Source organism: Carettochelys insculpta, chromosome 6, assembly GCF_033958435.1.
Source record: "Carettochelys insculpta isolate YL-2023 chromosome 6, ASM3395843v1, whole genome shotgun sequence".
NCBI lineage: Eukaryota > Metazoa > Chordata > Testudines > Carettochelyidae > Carettochelys > Carettochelys insculpta.
Genome location: NC_134142.1, coordinates 30,306,697 through 30,321,891, shown reverse-complemented (window position 1 = coordinate 30,321,891; position 15,195 = coordinate 30,306,697). Strand labels below are relative to the sequence as shown.

The 15,195-nt window shown below is 42.3% G+C and overlaps 1 protein-coding gene across 3 annotated transcripts in view; it reads left to right on the top strand.

Annotated features, from left to right (window-relative positions):
- The window catches only part of UNC79 (unc-79 homolog, NALCN channel complex subunit), a 164,108-nt gene that overhangs the window by 66,940 nt on the left and 81,973 nt on the right, over nucleotides 1–15,195 (top strand). For 2 of the 3 annotated variants that reach the window (XM_074998751.1, XM_074998750.1), the window contains 5 exons: nucleotides 3,644–3,930; nucleotides 5,742–5,924; nucleotides 7,498–7,660; nucleotides 9,710–9,859; nucleotides 11,125–12,348. In XM_074998751.1, the coding sequence (XP_074854852.1) occupies nucleotides 3,644–3,930; nucleotides 5,742–5,924; nucleotides 7,498–7,660; nucleotides 9,710–9,859; nucleotides 11,125–12,348 (2,007 nt within the window). The remainder of the gene's footprint in view (nucleotides 1–3,643; nucleotides 3,931–5,741; nucleotides 5,925–7,497; nucleotides 7,661–9,709; nucleotides 9,860–11,124; nucleotides 12,349–15,195) is intronic. The other variant, XM_074998752.1, reaches the window with a different exon arrangement.

The window sequence follows — 15,195 nt, the reverse complement described above, 5'->3', positions numbered from 1 at the left end:
TGAATGATGCAGCAAGTATTTTATGTTAATCAATATTTAAACAGATCGTGTTGGAACTACATTATATTGAATTCTCTAGCAACACTTAAGCTTTCTTCCTTCACATACTGTTAATTGCTAGGCATCTACAGCTCCTACTGAGTACATCTGGAGTTGTAGGTACTTAGTACCTCTGATGCTTTATCTCTAGTGAAAAGGATCTCTGTGATAAAGACATGCTTATACACACAGTAAAATAAAGGATGATATTTTGTGGGCCAGATGAAGGGATACAGAAAACCCTCAGTTTAATGGACTAATGGAGGAAGGGGTGTCTGTTAATGCCAACAGTCCATTATATCCAAATGGTTCTACTGTATGATGATGCACTGACCTTCCCAGCCCATCACTCGCTCCTGTCCTCTGCTCCCCTCTTCTCTTACCCCCTCTGGCCCCCTTCATCTCCTTGCTCTTCCTTCTTTCTCTCCCAGTTACCAGGAGAGGAGCTGAATGCTGGCCTGGCTCCTTCTACCTCCTGCAGCTCTCAGCACTGTGCCTCCTCCAGCCCCCTGTTCTCAGCTGCCTGCATGAAGGTTGAGCATGGCCACCCCCAGCCTGCCAGTGGACAACAGTCTCCAACACTATGGCTGCTGCTCGGCGCCATTGCAGGCAGCAGTGTCCGGGTACCAACATGCTCCACACACATGGGGCTGGGGGATGAGAGCTCATGCGCCCAGCCACAATTCCCTCCCCTGTCTCCTCTGGCTCTGGTGGCCCCAGGTGCTGCAATGGCCCCTCCAGCCCTGGCAGCCCCATTTGTTTCAGCAGCTTCTCCAGCCCTGCAGCTAGCTCTGATGAGTCTCTGGCATTTATCTGGGGGCTTAGGCATTGCAGACTGTGTCTGTTATTTCTGAAGTCCGCTATATTGGGGTCCATTAAATGGAGGTCTTACTGTACTGACAGGTTAGAACAGGGAGCAATTTGTATAAGAGTGGTGCTGAGAGCCACTGAACCACATACATGATGGATATAACTTTAAGCCAAGTGCGTGGGAGCACCTCTCCTCCTCCAATAGTTCCACTACCTGTGAGTTAGAGTGAGCAAGTGCTGGCATGGATCAACAGATAATATGAGCGAGACTCTTTGGGTCTTATGAAGCACATGTGGACCTGACCATGGAATATCTCTTGAACAACTCAATTTTTGAAACGTAAAATCTCTCTTTAAAATAAGTACTCTTACTGGGGCTTGCAATGGTTTTATAAATCAGTTTAAGCTCATGTCTTTTAAAGGAGTTTTTATTTGTTTCACTTAACTCTCACTTTTACTGGTGTAAGCAGCATGAAATAAATTATTCTTAAACCAATATTGTGTACATACAATTTGCATCATTTGAAATCAGTTTTAAAATAACAGTTTTAAGTAAATTGGTGCCGGTTTGTGTGGTGATAAAAATTTAGGTGCCCACAGAGGTATTTAACAACCAAACATCAGATGCTTCTTTTAAACATATCATGGACCTTCTTTATTTGCATGAAGGTGGATTCCCAATATTTTCTGCAAATGGAGAATCTTTAAAAGGAGTGTCAAGTTGAGGCACCCCAAATCACTGGTCACTTAAAAATGTAGGCGTTGGCCTTAACCTTGCTTTGCCTCAGTTACCCATATGTAAGATGGGATAGTTCCATATTGCACTAATCCAGCACCTATGGGTTGGAAATAATAAATAAGTGTTAAAAACATTCCTTTTCTGAAAATATTGTTGAATATGTTTTAGGGTATTCGAATACAATGTTCTAAATCTAATTTAATATTTGGGTTTTTTATGGCCTGTTTCCTTTTTGCAGTCATTCAGAATGGACACCGATGCTCAGTCAGTATCCCTCTTGTTCAGATTGTCATGTTCTAACAAAATGCATTACTCTCTGGTTTCATGCACTGCAGGGAAATGATCAAATCCAGCTTCTTTCACCGGAAAGTAATCCTGTTAATATTTGCACTAAATATTGACTTTTGTAAAACACTGTGTAATATATAGTGCAGTACAATACTACACTACACTATAAGCAACAGTTTCACTTAGCTTATCAGGCAGCGTAACTTTGACATGCTTTGGATAGATTTTAGGCATTTAGTTAGCACGAGATGGTAATTAGGGTCTTTTTATTCCTGTGGAAGCTGTGGTATTCCTGGTTTAAACCTAAAATGGCACAATCCAGATAAATCCACTGTTCTTCTGTGTCTGGAGCAAAGGTGAAAATAAGCTGTGCACTCTGGTGTGGTGCACCTGTAAGAGTCTGGCTGTCTGGAGGCAGGGCTGTGGATGCTGCCAGCACCTTGTGTGGTGCAGCCACAGCATAACCAGCCTCCAGCCCCAGTGCTTGGGTAGCTGTGCAGTGAAGTCTCTGCTGCCCCAGCCAGCCCATGGATTGTTCCACACACCCCGTCTCATTCCCTGAGCCCTTTCCACACCCCAGTCATCTGCCCTGAGCTCCCCTACCCCGCAACCCCATCCTGATTCCTGCACCCTCAACACCCCTTCCCTGAGAACCCCACAATCCTCTGCCTTGCCTTTGTATCCCCTGCCCTGTGCCTCCCCACTGCCTAGACACCTGCATCCCTGATTCCTTACCCTGAGCCACCCTCCCAATCCCATGTCCTTACTACTGTACCTCTCCATCCCCAAGACCTGCCCAGCCCCCTGCCCTGATTACCTCCCCTTGTACTTTATCCTACACTTAAATTTCCTGCAGCTACTGTACTGTTATAACTTTCCCCACCCAACCCTCTGCCCTGATCCCCTCAGGGATGGGTGGGTGGGGTTGCAATATGATAGTACCTGTAAGAAAATAAAGTTGCTTTCGCCCCAGTCTGGAGAGAAGTATGCATTGTGCATGTTAGAAGGCAAATCCTTTGTTTTGCATTTGCTCAAATGAAGGATTTCCTCTATATTTTCCTCTAAAGTTTTAAAGACCCAAAACTGTGTTACTGATAGTTGGAGTAAATTATCAAAACAAAACAAAAGGCAGTCAAGTAGCACTTTAAAGACTAGCAAAGTAGTTTATTAGGTGAGCTTTTGTGGGACAGACCCACTTCTTCAGACCATAGCCAAGAAGTGGGTCTGTCCCATGAAAGCTCACCTAAGAAACTATTTTCCTGACCTTTAAAGTGCTACTTGACTGCTTTTTGTTTTGTTTTGATAGTGTATAGACTAGCACGGCTCCCTCTCTGTTACTATTCAACATTGGAGTATATTGTGACCTTGAATTTCACCAGTTGAGGCTCTAACCCATAAGTATGATTCTTCTTTTGCTCACACTAGTGTGAAGGCCACAGAATGCAGTGTTGTTACACTGGTGTTAATAGGAAACCTGAAGTAGTCTATACAGGGTGACCATTTACTGAGGGCATTGGAGCAACAGAAAAGTTTTTGACTTCAACAAAATACAGAGTTAATTTCATATAGCTAAAGTACTTCTGGGTCTTTTATGACTAAGGCAACAGCAGATTTCCACCCGTACAAATGCAGGCACAATTCCTGCTGATTTCACATGCACATAAAAGGGTAGAAGTTGCGGAAGTCTCTTGAAAAGAGGTCTGCAGCCTGGTTCTTCATTGTCTTGCACTGCAGTCATTTGTAGCAGTGTCTTTCTTGTGTTGATAGGGCAACCGTCTCCAGAGAATGACAATACAATAAAGGACCTTCTTCCGGAGGATGCGGGGATTGATCATCAGACAGTCCACCAACTGATTATTGTGCTAATGAAGTTTATGGCGAAAGATGAGAGCAGTGCAGAGTCAGATATCAGCAGTGCTAAAGCCTTTAACACAGTGAAGCGCCACCTGTACGTCTTGCTTGGCTATGATCAGCAGGAAGGATGCTTCATGATTGCACCTCAGAAAATGCGCATTTCAACTTGTTTTAATGCATTTATCGCTGGAATAGCACAAGTAGGTATCATTTATTCTCACTGGGTATAGGGGATCCAATGAGCTGGCACCATTATGTTAGCTACCACTGTTTGGGGTTCCTGAAATGCATGCAAGGCAATTTCCTTTGCAGTCCAAAAATGTTCTTTTCTTTTTCTTATAATATAAATGCCTTTTATTTCTGTCTGCAGACAGATTGTGATTGAGGTAAGATTGTGCAAGATAAAATCATGTTGGTGTTATCCCACCAGGTGGTGGTGTTGGACAGTTCTTTTTGGAAGAAGCATTGCACAGATGGGCCTGGATAATACTTGCTAAAACTGTTCTTTAAGTCTTAGGTTTGGGCTATTGTCAGGATATATAACTTTAAAATTCTTAAGTCTTAATATAAAAGGTAGAAAAGTCCCATGGACTTCAGGCCCTGTCTGCATTACAAAATGTATTGAATCGAGATGCCATTTTATAATGTGGTTTTATTTTATCTTTGTGGATAATTTGGCCAAATCCTAGTATAGTCTTATTACACATAACCACGTTATACCCCTGTTGCAATCGGATGTCAGACTCTAGGACTGCATATGTAGATGCAGTATGCGGTCAACTGAAAGTCTGTGTGTATGTGTGGACAGATGAGGTCTCACTTGGACATTAAAGGTTAAAGTAGTAGATAGAGAGACTGAGACAGGAACAGGAAACTGCAGAGAAAAGCCTAGTCAGTCCTCTCGAGCAGGAGGCTGGGAACTAAGTCTTGTGTTTGTATGTCCTGTCCTGTCCTAGGGCTTTGCTGTTTTTATACAAAATTAATGTAAATCCCCACAGTTTGTAAGTTTTAAAAACTGTGTGTGTACATAGGGTAGAGTGTAAGATGCTGAGTCCACCCATTTGTATGTTTAGTTATTGCTAAATTAAAAATCATAATTCAGGCCCACAAAACCATGAGATTGATGTATGGTTAAAAAAGTTGTTGAAAACTTTGTTTAGCCTCCTGCTGTTGGAACCATTAGAGATGACATTTTCGAGCTTTTCTGTGCAACCTTGAGAGAGTTAGAAACTAATTTTATTTTTACAGAGAAATGTGAGATGATCACATGACTTCAGGAGCTAGGGTTTGACGTAAAGCACATTGACTTAAAATGCTATAAATGTAAAGTTGTTTTAACTGAATAATGCATTAAAAGAATAAAATGTGTAAATATCCTTCAGTACTAGGACGGTATTTAAGCAAGTGACATGAAACATTCAGTTGTTTATAGTTCTTGTAAATTATTTGCATGATTAGCTGATCCCCCAAACTATATTTTGCATTGCCTTACAACATAAAACAGTCTTTGCTTTAATATGCTCTTGTGAAACCCTGTTGGTAAAAATTATTGAAGTGGGAATTGGATATGTAGAGCTACATTTTACAAGCGAGGCCACACTCATTGGTCGCCAACTGGGCATTTGTGTGCGTGAACCTACTTACCAGTTAACATTCTCAATTGTCGCACATCGTAAAGGTATCTAACAATCACTACCAGCATTAACACATGTATTATCTCTGCAACTGAATTGGTGAGAATTAAAAATTTTGCCAGCAGTATGTTTTGAATGATAAATAACATAATGACAGCATCATAGCAAACTACTCATCATGCTGATATTATGCAAAGAGCTAATGAAAAGGGAAACGTCCTGAAAGCTTTCTAGGTGATTGTGGGAACTAGCTGAATCTCTTGCTTCCCTTTACCTTACCAGTATTTAAGCTGCTCTTGCAATAAGGATATTGCTAATGTAATGTAATGTTGATTTTCTTGCCATTGCACTAAAATCTAAATGAATATTTGTTTCAGGTGATGGACTATAACATTAACCTGGGAAAACATCTCCTTCCATTAGTAGTTCAGGTGCTGAAGTATTGCACTTGTCCTCAACTAAGACATTATTTCCAGCAGCCTCCCCGCTGCTCCCTCTGGTCTATTAAACCTCACATTCGACAGATGTGGTTAAAGGCATTGCTTGTCATTCTTTACAAGGTTTGTTGTCTCAAAGGGGTACTGTTATCTTAACATTTGTTTTTCAGTCTCAGTTTTGTTTCTTCTAAAACCAACATGGATTAGAGGGAAACACTTTTCTTTCTTTTCTTTGTTAACTTTGTGTATTTAATTTTAATTTATATAAATTAGATTCACTCTTTACTCTGTATAGTAAACTAGCTACTTTCTTACATTGTTTATGTGGACCTTTCACCTAACAGCTTGAGCAAGAAAAATGTTTTTCGATACAGTAAACCCTCAGCTATATATATAACTGATATAACAGACTTTGGAAATAATAGATGCTGTCTGACAGTTCCCCTGCCCACCCCAAATAAATGCTGGAGACTCACCAGAGCCACTGCTGGTGCTGGAGGAGCTGCCGGAGAGGCTGGGGCCACCATAGCTGGAGGGGCCACTGCAGTGGCTGGGGCCACCGGGGCCAGAGAAGACAGGGGAGGGGGCTGTGGCAGGACACAGGAGCTCTTCTCCCCCAACCCTGTGTACATGGAGCGTGTTGGTGCCCAGCCACTGCTGCCTCCAATGGCGCTGAGAAGCAGCTCTGGTGTTGGAGGCTGCTGCCCATTGGCAGGCTGGAAGCAGCCACGCTCTATCTTCACACAGGTGGCTCAGAGCTGGGGGCTGGAGGAGCCACGGTGTTGAGAGCTGCAGAAGTAGAAGGAGCCAGGCCAGCATTCAGCTCCTCTCCGTTTGTGGGAGAGGAAGATGGAGGTGTGAGGGGAAGAATGGGGCAAGAGGCGTGACGGGAAACTGGGGGCAGAGGACAGGAGCGAGTGATGGGCTGGGAAAGTCAGTGCATCATCATACGGTAGAACCATTTGGATATGACGGATTTTTGGCAATAATAGACACCCCTTCCCCTTATTAGTCTGTTAAATTGAGGGTTTCCTGTATAGGAAAATGCATCGTAAAGCCATAAAATTGTTACGGGTACTCAGATGTAATATCTGATGGTACTTTTAACACATTTTAACAAAGGAACTAAATTTTAAGTTAATAGCATCAGTTTAACAAATGGAGTTCTTAGATCACATACTAGGTTTTACGGGAGTTGCAAAGGATATAACTTTGGTAATATACCTGCTGGGACTGAAATCTGAAGACTTGTTAGTAATTTGAAATAATGAACATGCTTCTAATGATTAGATTTGATGAGTCTGACAATGGAGAAATTGGAAATCAGTGAAAGAGCAAATATTTTGCAAATAGGTCTGGTAACGCCTTTTGTGGTATCTTTAACATACTGCTTTATCATATAAAAATCAAGGAAATAATATATTAAACTAGCCTCAGAGGGAATCCTTTAAAATGTTTCATCTATAGACCCATTTCTTTTGATAAAGCATTCTTTACAAAGTTGAGGAATAGTCCTGCTTTCCAGCATGTATATGGAAACATAAGATCATAGGAATGTCAAGTGCCACCACATGACAATATACCTGGCCATTTCGCTGTTGTTGCCTAAATATTTCTTCAAGGGAAGTATCGACTTAACACAAATAAAGAAGAAAAATTAGTTTTTAAGATACAATCTTTTTCTTTCATTGAACAGTATCCGTACAGAGACTGTGATATTAGCAAAGTGGTGCTGCATCTGATCCACATAACAGTCAACACACTGAATGCCCAGTACCACAGCTGCAAACCACATGCCACTGCAGGTCCTTTGTACAGTGACAACAGTAACATAAGCCGATACAGTGAAAAGGAAAAAGGTATTTTAAATATTTTAATTTATGCACTAGACACTTGTGTAATTCATTAAGCTGTGGGTGATGAGGGAGTGTAGTCTAGAGGTTAGAGTGTGAGAGTGGTAGTCAGATTCCTGGATTCTCTCCCAGCATTTTCTGTCTTCTCTTAGGAAGGCGGGCTGGCTTCTGTGAACTTCAGTTTACCAGTAAGGAAATGGGTAGTGGGGCAGTGTGAAAATTAGTGTTGGAAAAGCGGTTTAATGTTCCTGGCTGAGAACCTATACAATTGCAATGTTTATAATTTTATAATAAATCTATCTAATAATTCCTTTGAGGGATTTTGTTGATGATAAATCATAGCTGCTTTTTGTGGAAATTACTACTTTTTACCTGACAAAGACTTTGCTTGGTGTATAGCAATCTTTTTTTTCTTTGTGTGTGTGTGTGTGTGTGTGTGTGTGTGTGTGAGAAAAATACTTACAAAAGAGGCAAATTTATGCTCAGTTTGTGTAACCTTTCTTTTACTGAGTGAGCACCAGATACCTAGTGTTTATCTGGTTACTGTGATTAAAATCTACTCAAAACTTTCCTAAAGGACCAGTTCAACAGGATAAAGAACAAAATGAGTAAAAAAACAGAATGAATTTTCTGCCAGCTATCATTCTGTTTATGCCAGTACCTTATCTGTTTTGTTGTATGTTGCTCAGTGCTTGGCATTCTGGACTAATTTTCCCATTTGTTTGTGTGATGGGGGAAACTGGTGATATTCCAGATTATAAAATGGAATCAAACTTGAAGTCTGAGATTTAGATTTTCAAAAGGACATCTTTAAGGGATGTCTAGATACTTGAGGCATCATGGTCTAGAAGAGTGGGCAGTCTATAAGCATTGAAGAACCATTCAGTTCTAATCCTGACTCTGCTTTACCTTGGATCCACTGTGTGACCTTGGAGCATGCTTTATTTCAGTTTCACCTTGTGTAAAGCTGGGAGAATACTGTTTACCTACTTCGCCAGGCTTTTGTGAAGTGCTTTGCAGCACACAAATGGAAGATCTGTATATGGACAAACTATTACTAAATTAACTCTGAATATTGTTAAAGTGAGGGACGAATCTCATCCCATGCTCACTAGTGTAAAAGAGCAGGAAGCAGATACTGGAATATTCTTCCCAAACCGGAAAGAAGTAGACCACTATCATTCCATAATGTTTTAGAAAACTGAAGCGCTGGGCCTTTTCCTGCATCCCTGTATGTGTGTGTGTGTGTGTGCATGCGCATGCGCATGCGCTCTATAGATTAGCAGAGGTAGTTAGTCTTCAGTCATCTAATGGTTATGCCACTGTCATCAGCAAATGGTAGTCAGAATTACATTTTGCTCCTACTCAGAGGATTACCAACATGAGTAATCCTGTCTCCATTAGTAAGGCAATGTCTATACAATAACTTAACCTCAAAATAAGCAATTTTAGCATGTGGCATTCTCTAAATGGCAACACGTGTCAAAATAAAGTATAATTTTAAGGCATACCTTACTCCTCCTGTAATGAGTTACACAGGAATGTCAAAATAGTGTGCCCATTATTTTGAAAAATATTTCAAAATGACAGGTGCATTGCATAGATGCAGGGCAGTATCCCGAAATAGCTCCCGCCATATAGACATAGCCTAATAGTCTTTATGCAGAAGGTACAATTCCCTGCCTCCACTATTTTTCCCAAAATCTCTGTTGTAGTTCACTGTACTAGCTGTGGCACATGTGTTGACTTCAGCAGAACTCCACCAGTTATTGCGTGCTGAAGATCTGACTGCATGTAGTGACGATTCATGGTGAATGCCACAAGAAACATTAATTACTCAGAAAAAAAATCTGTTCCTTACTTTTTAGACTTAATTGTTGAGGTGTTTTGAATGTTGTCACTTGTGATATGAGTATCTTACAAACCCATAGAGTGTTTTGAATTTTCTGCTTTTAGAACTGATGTGTAGCATTTGAGGCTTAAGTCCATTGGTTCTGTTTCTTGAGCAGAGTGTGACATCTTGTACGAGTAATAACGATTTTCTTTCCCAAGCAGAGGAAGATAGTGTCTTTGATGAATCTGATATTCATGATACCCCGACTGGACCCTGCAATAAAGAGTCTCAAACATTCTTTGCAAGATTGAAAAGAATTGGTGGCAGCAAAATGGTGAAATATCAACCAGTTGAGATGAATGCCCAGAGAAGTATGAATTTTTTTAATCAGAGTAAATTTGTGCAGGAATACGATAATCTGCTTGTTTCCTGTTAGAATTTTAATTTATGTACATTTTGTTACTTTGCATCATTTTAATACTCTCATAGACACAGCTGCGGGAGTTCGATTATGAGAAAATGAGCATTCAGCACTTTCCAAAAATAAATCCCCTTTGATGTATTTTGAGCCCCAAAACTGGTAGTTTCTTGTTAACATGTGACTCTATAAGATATACAAAAGCTCTTTAAAGGTCTGTTTAAGAAGTTTCTAAATTTTGTCTTTTCTACCAGTGACTGAAGTGGAGTTGGTTGAAAATTTTCAGTTGAAACTTCTTTTTTAAGAGAATTTGGCTTTTTGATTTATTGGACATTTTTATGGAAAAATGTCAATATTGTTGAAAATGTTTTGGTTTTCTGCTGCTTAAAATCAGTTATTGTTTGCCAAAACTTGTAAAATGTGCGGTTCTCAATTTTTAAATTTTTAAATAACCCTTTTTTGTGTCAAAAATAATTTTCTGACCATCTTTAGGCTGAATAATTGGAGTAGTTTTTCCTTTTGTTTTTGGCATTAGGTGTCCAAGGCAGAATGAGCTATAGAGCCAATAATGACCAGGGTGCTGGTTAATATAGCAATCCTACAGCAATCCCACATAAGTATTGTCAAAAACAATGAGCAGTCTTCTGGCACCTTATAGACTAATAGATATATTGGAACATAAGCTTTCATGGGCCAAGACCCATTTCATCAGATGCATTGGAGTGGAAATTCCAGAGGCAGGTATAAATATACAGGCACATGAAAAGAGGGGAGTACCAGTCAAGAGAAAGGCCAGAGTTAATGAGATCAATTCAGTTAGGAAGTAGTATAAGTATTGTGTGAAGGTATAGGTATTGTGTGACTTCATCAGTTACAATTAAGGCAACCATCCCAAATGGATGCCAAATAAAATCTTTTCACCACATCATCTTTTATTCAGTATTGAGGGCCAGAAGGACCTTATCAAGGGTCTATCTGGTGGAAGCTGGGAATTTATTTTTACAATCTAATGGTCTGACTAAAACGATCTGGGCAGTGGCTTTTTTGTTGGGTGTGGCAAAATTCTTCGTAGGGTGACTGAGATGAAAACAAAACTCAGATGATTTTGATCGACATTTATCTGTCCTAACTCTGGGTTTGTATCTGAAATGTCAGTCGTGCTGAACTATGCCAGAAATCTCCAAGTAAAATCGTACTAGCTTTTTCTGTTTTAATTAGGTGAAATAGAACTGGCTGAATATAGAGAAACTGGGGCGTTACAAGACAGCATTCTACATTGTGTGAGAGAAGAAAGCATTCAGAAAAAAAAACTGCGCTCTCTAAAACAAAAATCTCTTGATATAGGGAATGCAGACTCCCTGTTGTTTACATTAGATGAACACCGTAGGAAGTCCTGCATAGACCGATGTGACTTAGATAAGCCACCTGCTTACGCTGCTTACACCATGCATAGACAGAATGATTATGGACGACCTAGACAGAATTCATCTACCAGGACTGAAAATACAGAGACACAAGAGAATCCTTCTGTCATGGAAAGCTACCAGGAAATAAGGAGACCTATAATACCAGAAGTCAGGCTCAATTGCATGGAAACATATGAAGTAAAAGTGGATTCTCCACTCAAACCTCCTGCTCCTAAAGAGGATTTAGATCTGATAGATTTGTCCTCTGATTCAACGTCAGGGCCTGACAAGCATTCAATCCTTTCCACTTCAGACAGTGATTCTCTAGTCTTTGAACCTCTTCCTCCTCTGAGGATAGTGGAGAGCGATGAAGAAGATGAAACAACTAACCCATTAAATGATGGTGTCTCTGGCAAAACTGCTGTTTCATCTCCCTCTTCTCCCATCAGTACTTCTGCAATCAGCCTCAGTGCAGCCCGCCTCGTGCAGTTCAGCACTGAGGAGTGCTCCAAAGATTTTACAGCTAAGGATGTGAGCAGTAGTGCCTCATTAGGGAAAAAGGAAGGCCCCTCCACAGCTCCCAAAGATCAAAAAGACTTTGAAGTGTTAGCCAAGCCAGAGGAGCTTCAAGATGTGTCATGCGGGAGCCCACTAACACTTAAGCAAAAGCGAGACCTATTGCAAAAATCATTTGCACTTCCTGAGATGTCCCTCGATGATAACTCTGAGCTGAGCGTGGAAGAAATTAAATTTAGTGGACCAGTTTCAAGTTTAAATGTAAAAACTGTCCTTATTAAGGTTCCTGAAGACTCTGAAAACCAAACAGAAAGTGATAAGCCTGAGGCCAACACAGAATCTGATACAGAACAAAATACAGAACTGAAACAGGAAGAAGAAGCTGAGGAGTCAGAATTTAAGATTCAGATTGTTCCCAGACAGAGGAAACAGAGAAAGATTGCTGTGAGTGCTATACAGAGAGAATACCTTGACATTTCCTTCAACGTTCTAGATAAGCTGGGAGAACAGAAAGAGACAGGTGAGGACAACCACAAACCAAATAAAAAGTTATTATTACTTATTAAGTTTTCAGTAATGTATCTGTCTGAGCATGCAGTCCTATTTTACATTCTATAAAGATAGGATATAAAATGTCAGAACTGATCTCATGTAGCTGTACCCTTCCAAAGTGTCTTCTTCCCAGTGCATTTGCTGTTGAATGTGTTGGACTCAATTGGGAATGTACTCTGTGCACAAATGTCCTGGATAGGTGATGGCATATCTAAAAGAAATGCTCTAGTTCAACTACAGATGTTGTTGGGCTTGATATAGGAATTAGTGGGTGAAATTTTATGGCCTGTATCATGCATTTGGACTAGATCATCACAATTATCTCTTCTGGTTTAAAATCTCATCAGTCTAACATGCGCAACGGTCTCTCCCTGCTCTTAGAACTTATTTCTTTGCAGGTTGCAAACAATAGATGGCAAGAAGGGTATAGATTAGGGCTGTGAAGACTATTAGATTTTGGAATCTAATTCCAAGTCAGCTCTGGTATGAGGCTCTCTTGGAACCACTAGAAATTTACTTGAAGCTTGTTCTTCACAAAAAGTTCTGTTTGCACATGCTTTTGTTTTGGCTGTGTCTGGATAACCATGAATGTTATTAGTTCCTTGTTTGTGGTATATTTCAAGTTCAGCCCCAGGTTGTTGGGAGAGATCACATGACATTTCTTCTGTAGCCCTGACTGGTTGAACTGGTTTCATCACGAAGTATTTTCATTTGGTTTCTCCAAAATACAGATGTTGCATCTTCTGGCCTGGCTAGAAAAGCCAGAAAGAATTTTCAAAAATGTATGCTGGCCCCCATTTCTCTCTGATTTTGGATTGCCATTCCAGCTCCCCAGTAATGTTCTAGTTGATGTGATAACTGTATCCCAGGTTAGTGAGTGTGAATGCATTTAACTGCAGTCAGAGGCTATGTCTACATGGGTAGCCTCTGTTGACAGAGGTCACTGTTGACAGAAACCTCAGCACTACCTCTGTCGACAGAGGTCTAGACACAAAAGCATCTCGAAAGCAAGGCACTCTGTTGTCAGAGAGCATCCGGACTGCTCTACCCTATCTTGACAGAACGGCTGACCGGAAGCTCTGCTAACAGGGTTGCCCAGGGAACCAGAAGACCTCTCTGTCAACAGAAATGTCTACATGGGCAACCTGTTAACTGAACACTGTCGACAGAGGCTTTATACCTGATCAGGGATAGGTATAACACTGCTGTCTGAACAGCTGAGTTTGTCGACAAGCTTTCAACAGAGTGCTTTAACTGTGTAGACGCTTGGCGACTTTTGTCAACCAAAGCCCAGTTCTTCTTCGAGTGGTCCCCATGGGTGTTCCACAGTAGGTGTCGGGCTCGCCCCGGCGCCGCAGATCGGAATTTTTCTAGCAGTTTCCTCTGGATTGTGCACGCGCCGATGCACGCCGCTCCCTCGCGCACTCTCGGTCATGTGCACGATCCAATCCCCGCCAGTTCCTTCTCAATCGCCAATGGCTGCAGACGGAATCCGCTCCGGCTCTAACGCCTGAGACAGATGAGACGGTTAATTCTACTTGTTAGCTTGTTGTTTTTACTATTGTACAAAAAAAAAAAAAGTGAAAAAAAATAGTAACTAAGTAACAGAGAAGAGGAACGGAGGGGAGAGGAGCAGACAAAGAAGGCTGTTTAAGCCGTCCGCTATCCTAAAGGCCGTAAATGTTATTTGTTTGAAGAGCGCAGTGATTAGCGGCTAAGTACCCTATTAACAGTTAAAGACTCACCAGGATGTCTTCCTCGGGGTTTAAGAAGTGTGAGTCATGCTGCGAGGCTATGCCGGCCTCTGATGGGCATAGTAAGTGCATTCGTTGCCTGGGGGAGTCCCATGTTACCCAGAAGTGTTCGCACTGAGCTAAGCTTAGAGCCAGGGCCAGGAAGGACAGGGAGATGAGGCTCAAAGTGATTTTGTTTGATAAGGCCCTTCAGCCCGAGCCACCGGAGAAGCCTCACACAGAAGGGCCCTCTGGGTCGCACAAAAGGAAGGCGGCTTCTTTGACCCCCTCTGTGCAAAAGAAGAAGTAACTCTCCCCGTCTTGATCCTTGCCGGCAGTTTCAGCGAGCAGGATGAGCAGAATGCAGAGCCCTGAACCGCGGGCTGATGAAAGCAGCAGCGCGGTCGCACACATGGCCGGGGCCAGGCCTCCAACTATTCAACAGTTGGCACCAAGGGTGCTGTGCGCGCCAGCGCGGCAAGCGCCGGAATCGGTGGCGCCGTCTCACGCGGTACCGGCTCTCACAGCACCGACGGCGCAAGGGCACCCAGCATGGGGCCAAACGGCGCCGGAGGAAGCTACCCGCGTGGCACCACATATGATGGCACCGAGCGCAGCACCGACAGCGGGGCCGAGATCCCCAGCACGGGAGCGGGCGGCACCCACCCTGCAGGGGCGGGGGAAAGCTAGGGCTAAAACCCGTCACCTCAGTCCATCTCTGGACATTGCTGCGATGCCATTATCACCCAGCTCCCCCCCCCCTCCACCCGAGATACACATGCCGTGTCGCTGGGTGGCAACTCCACCGGCCTGTTTCAGACCCCCCTCCCCGTTCCTCCAACCACCTTCGCCTTGGCTCACCTTCACCCTTCTCGGGCATGGATCCCTACAAGTACTATCACAAACCAGCGTCACCATTATCAATGTCATCATGGAGATCCTGCTTTCCCAGACATCATAGGTACACACTCCAATCGTGGTCCAGGTCTCCATCACCGGGCCCTTGCCTGTGTTGTTATGGCTGTCCTCATCATGCTGAACACCGACATCGGAGGTCTAGATCCAGGGGCAGATCCCCACCC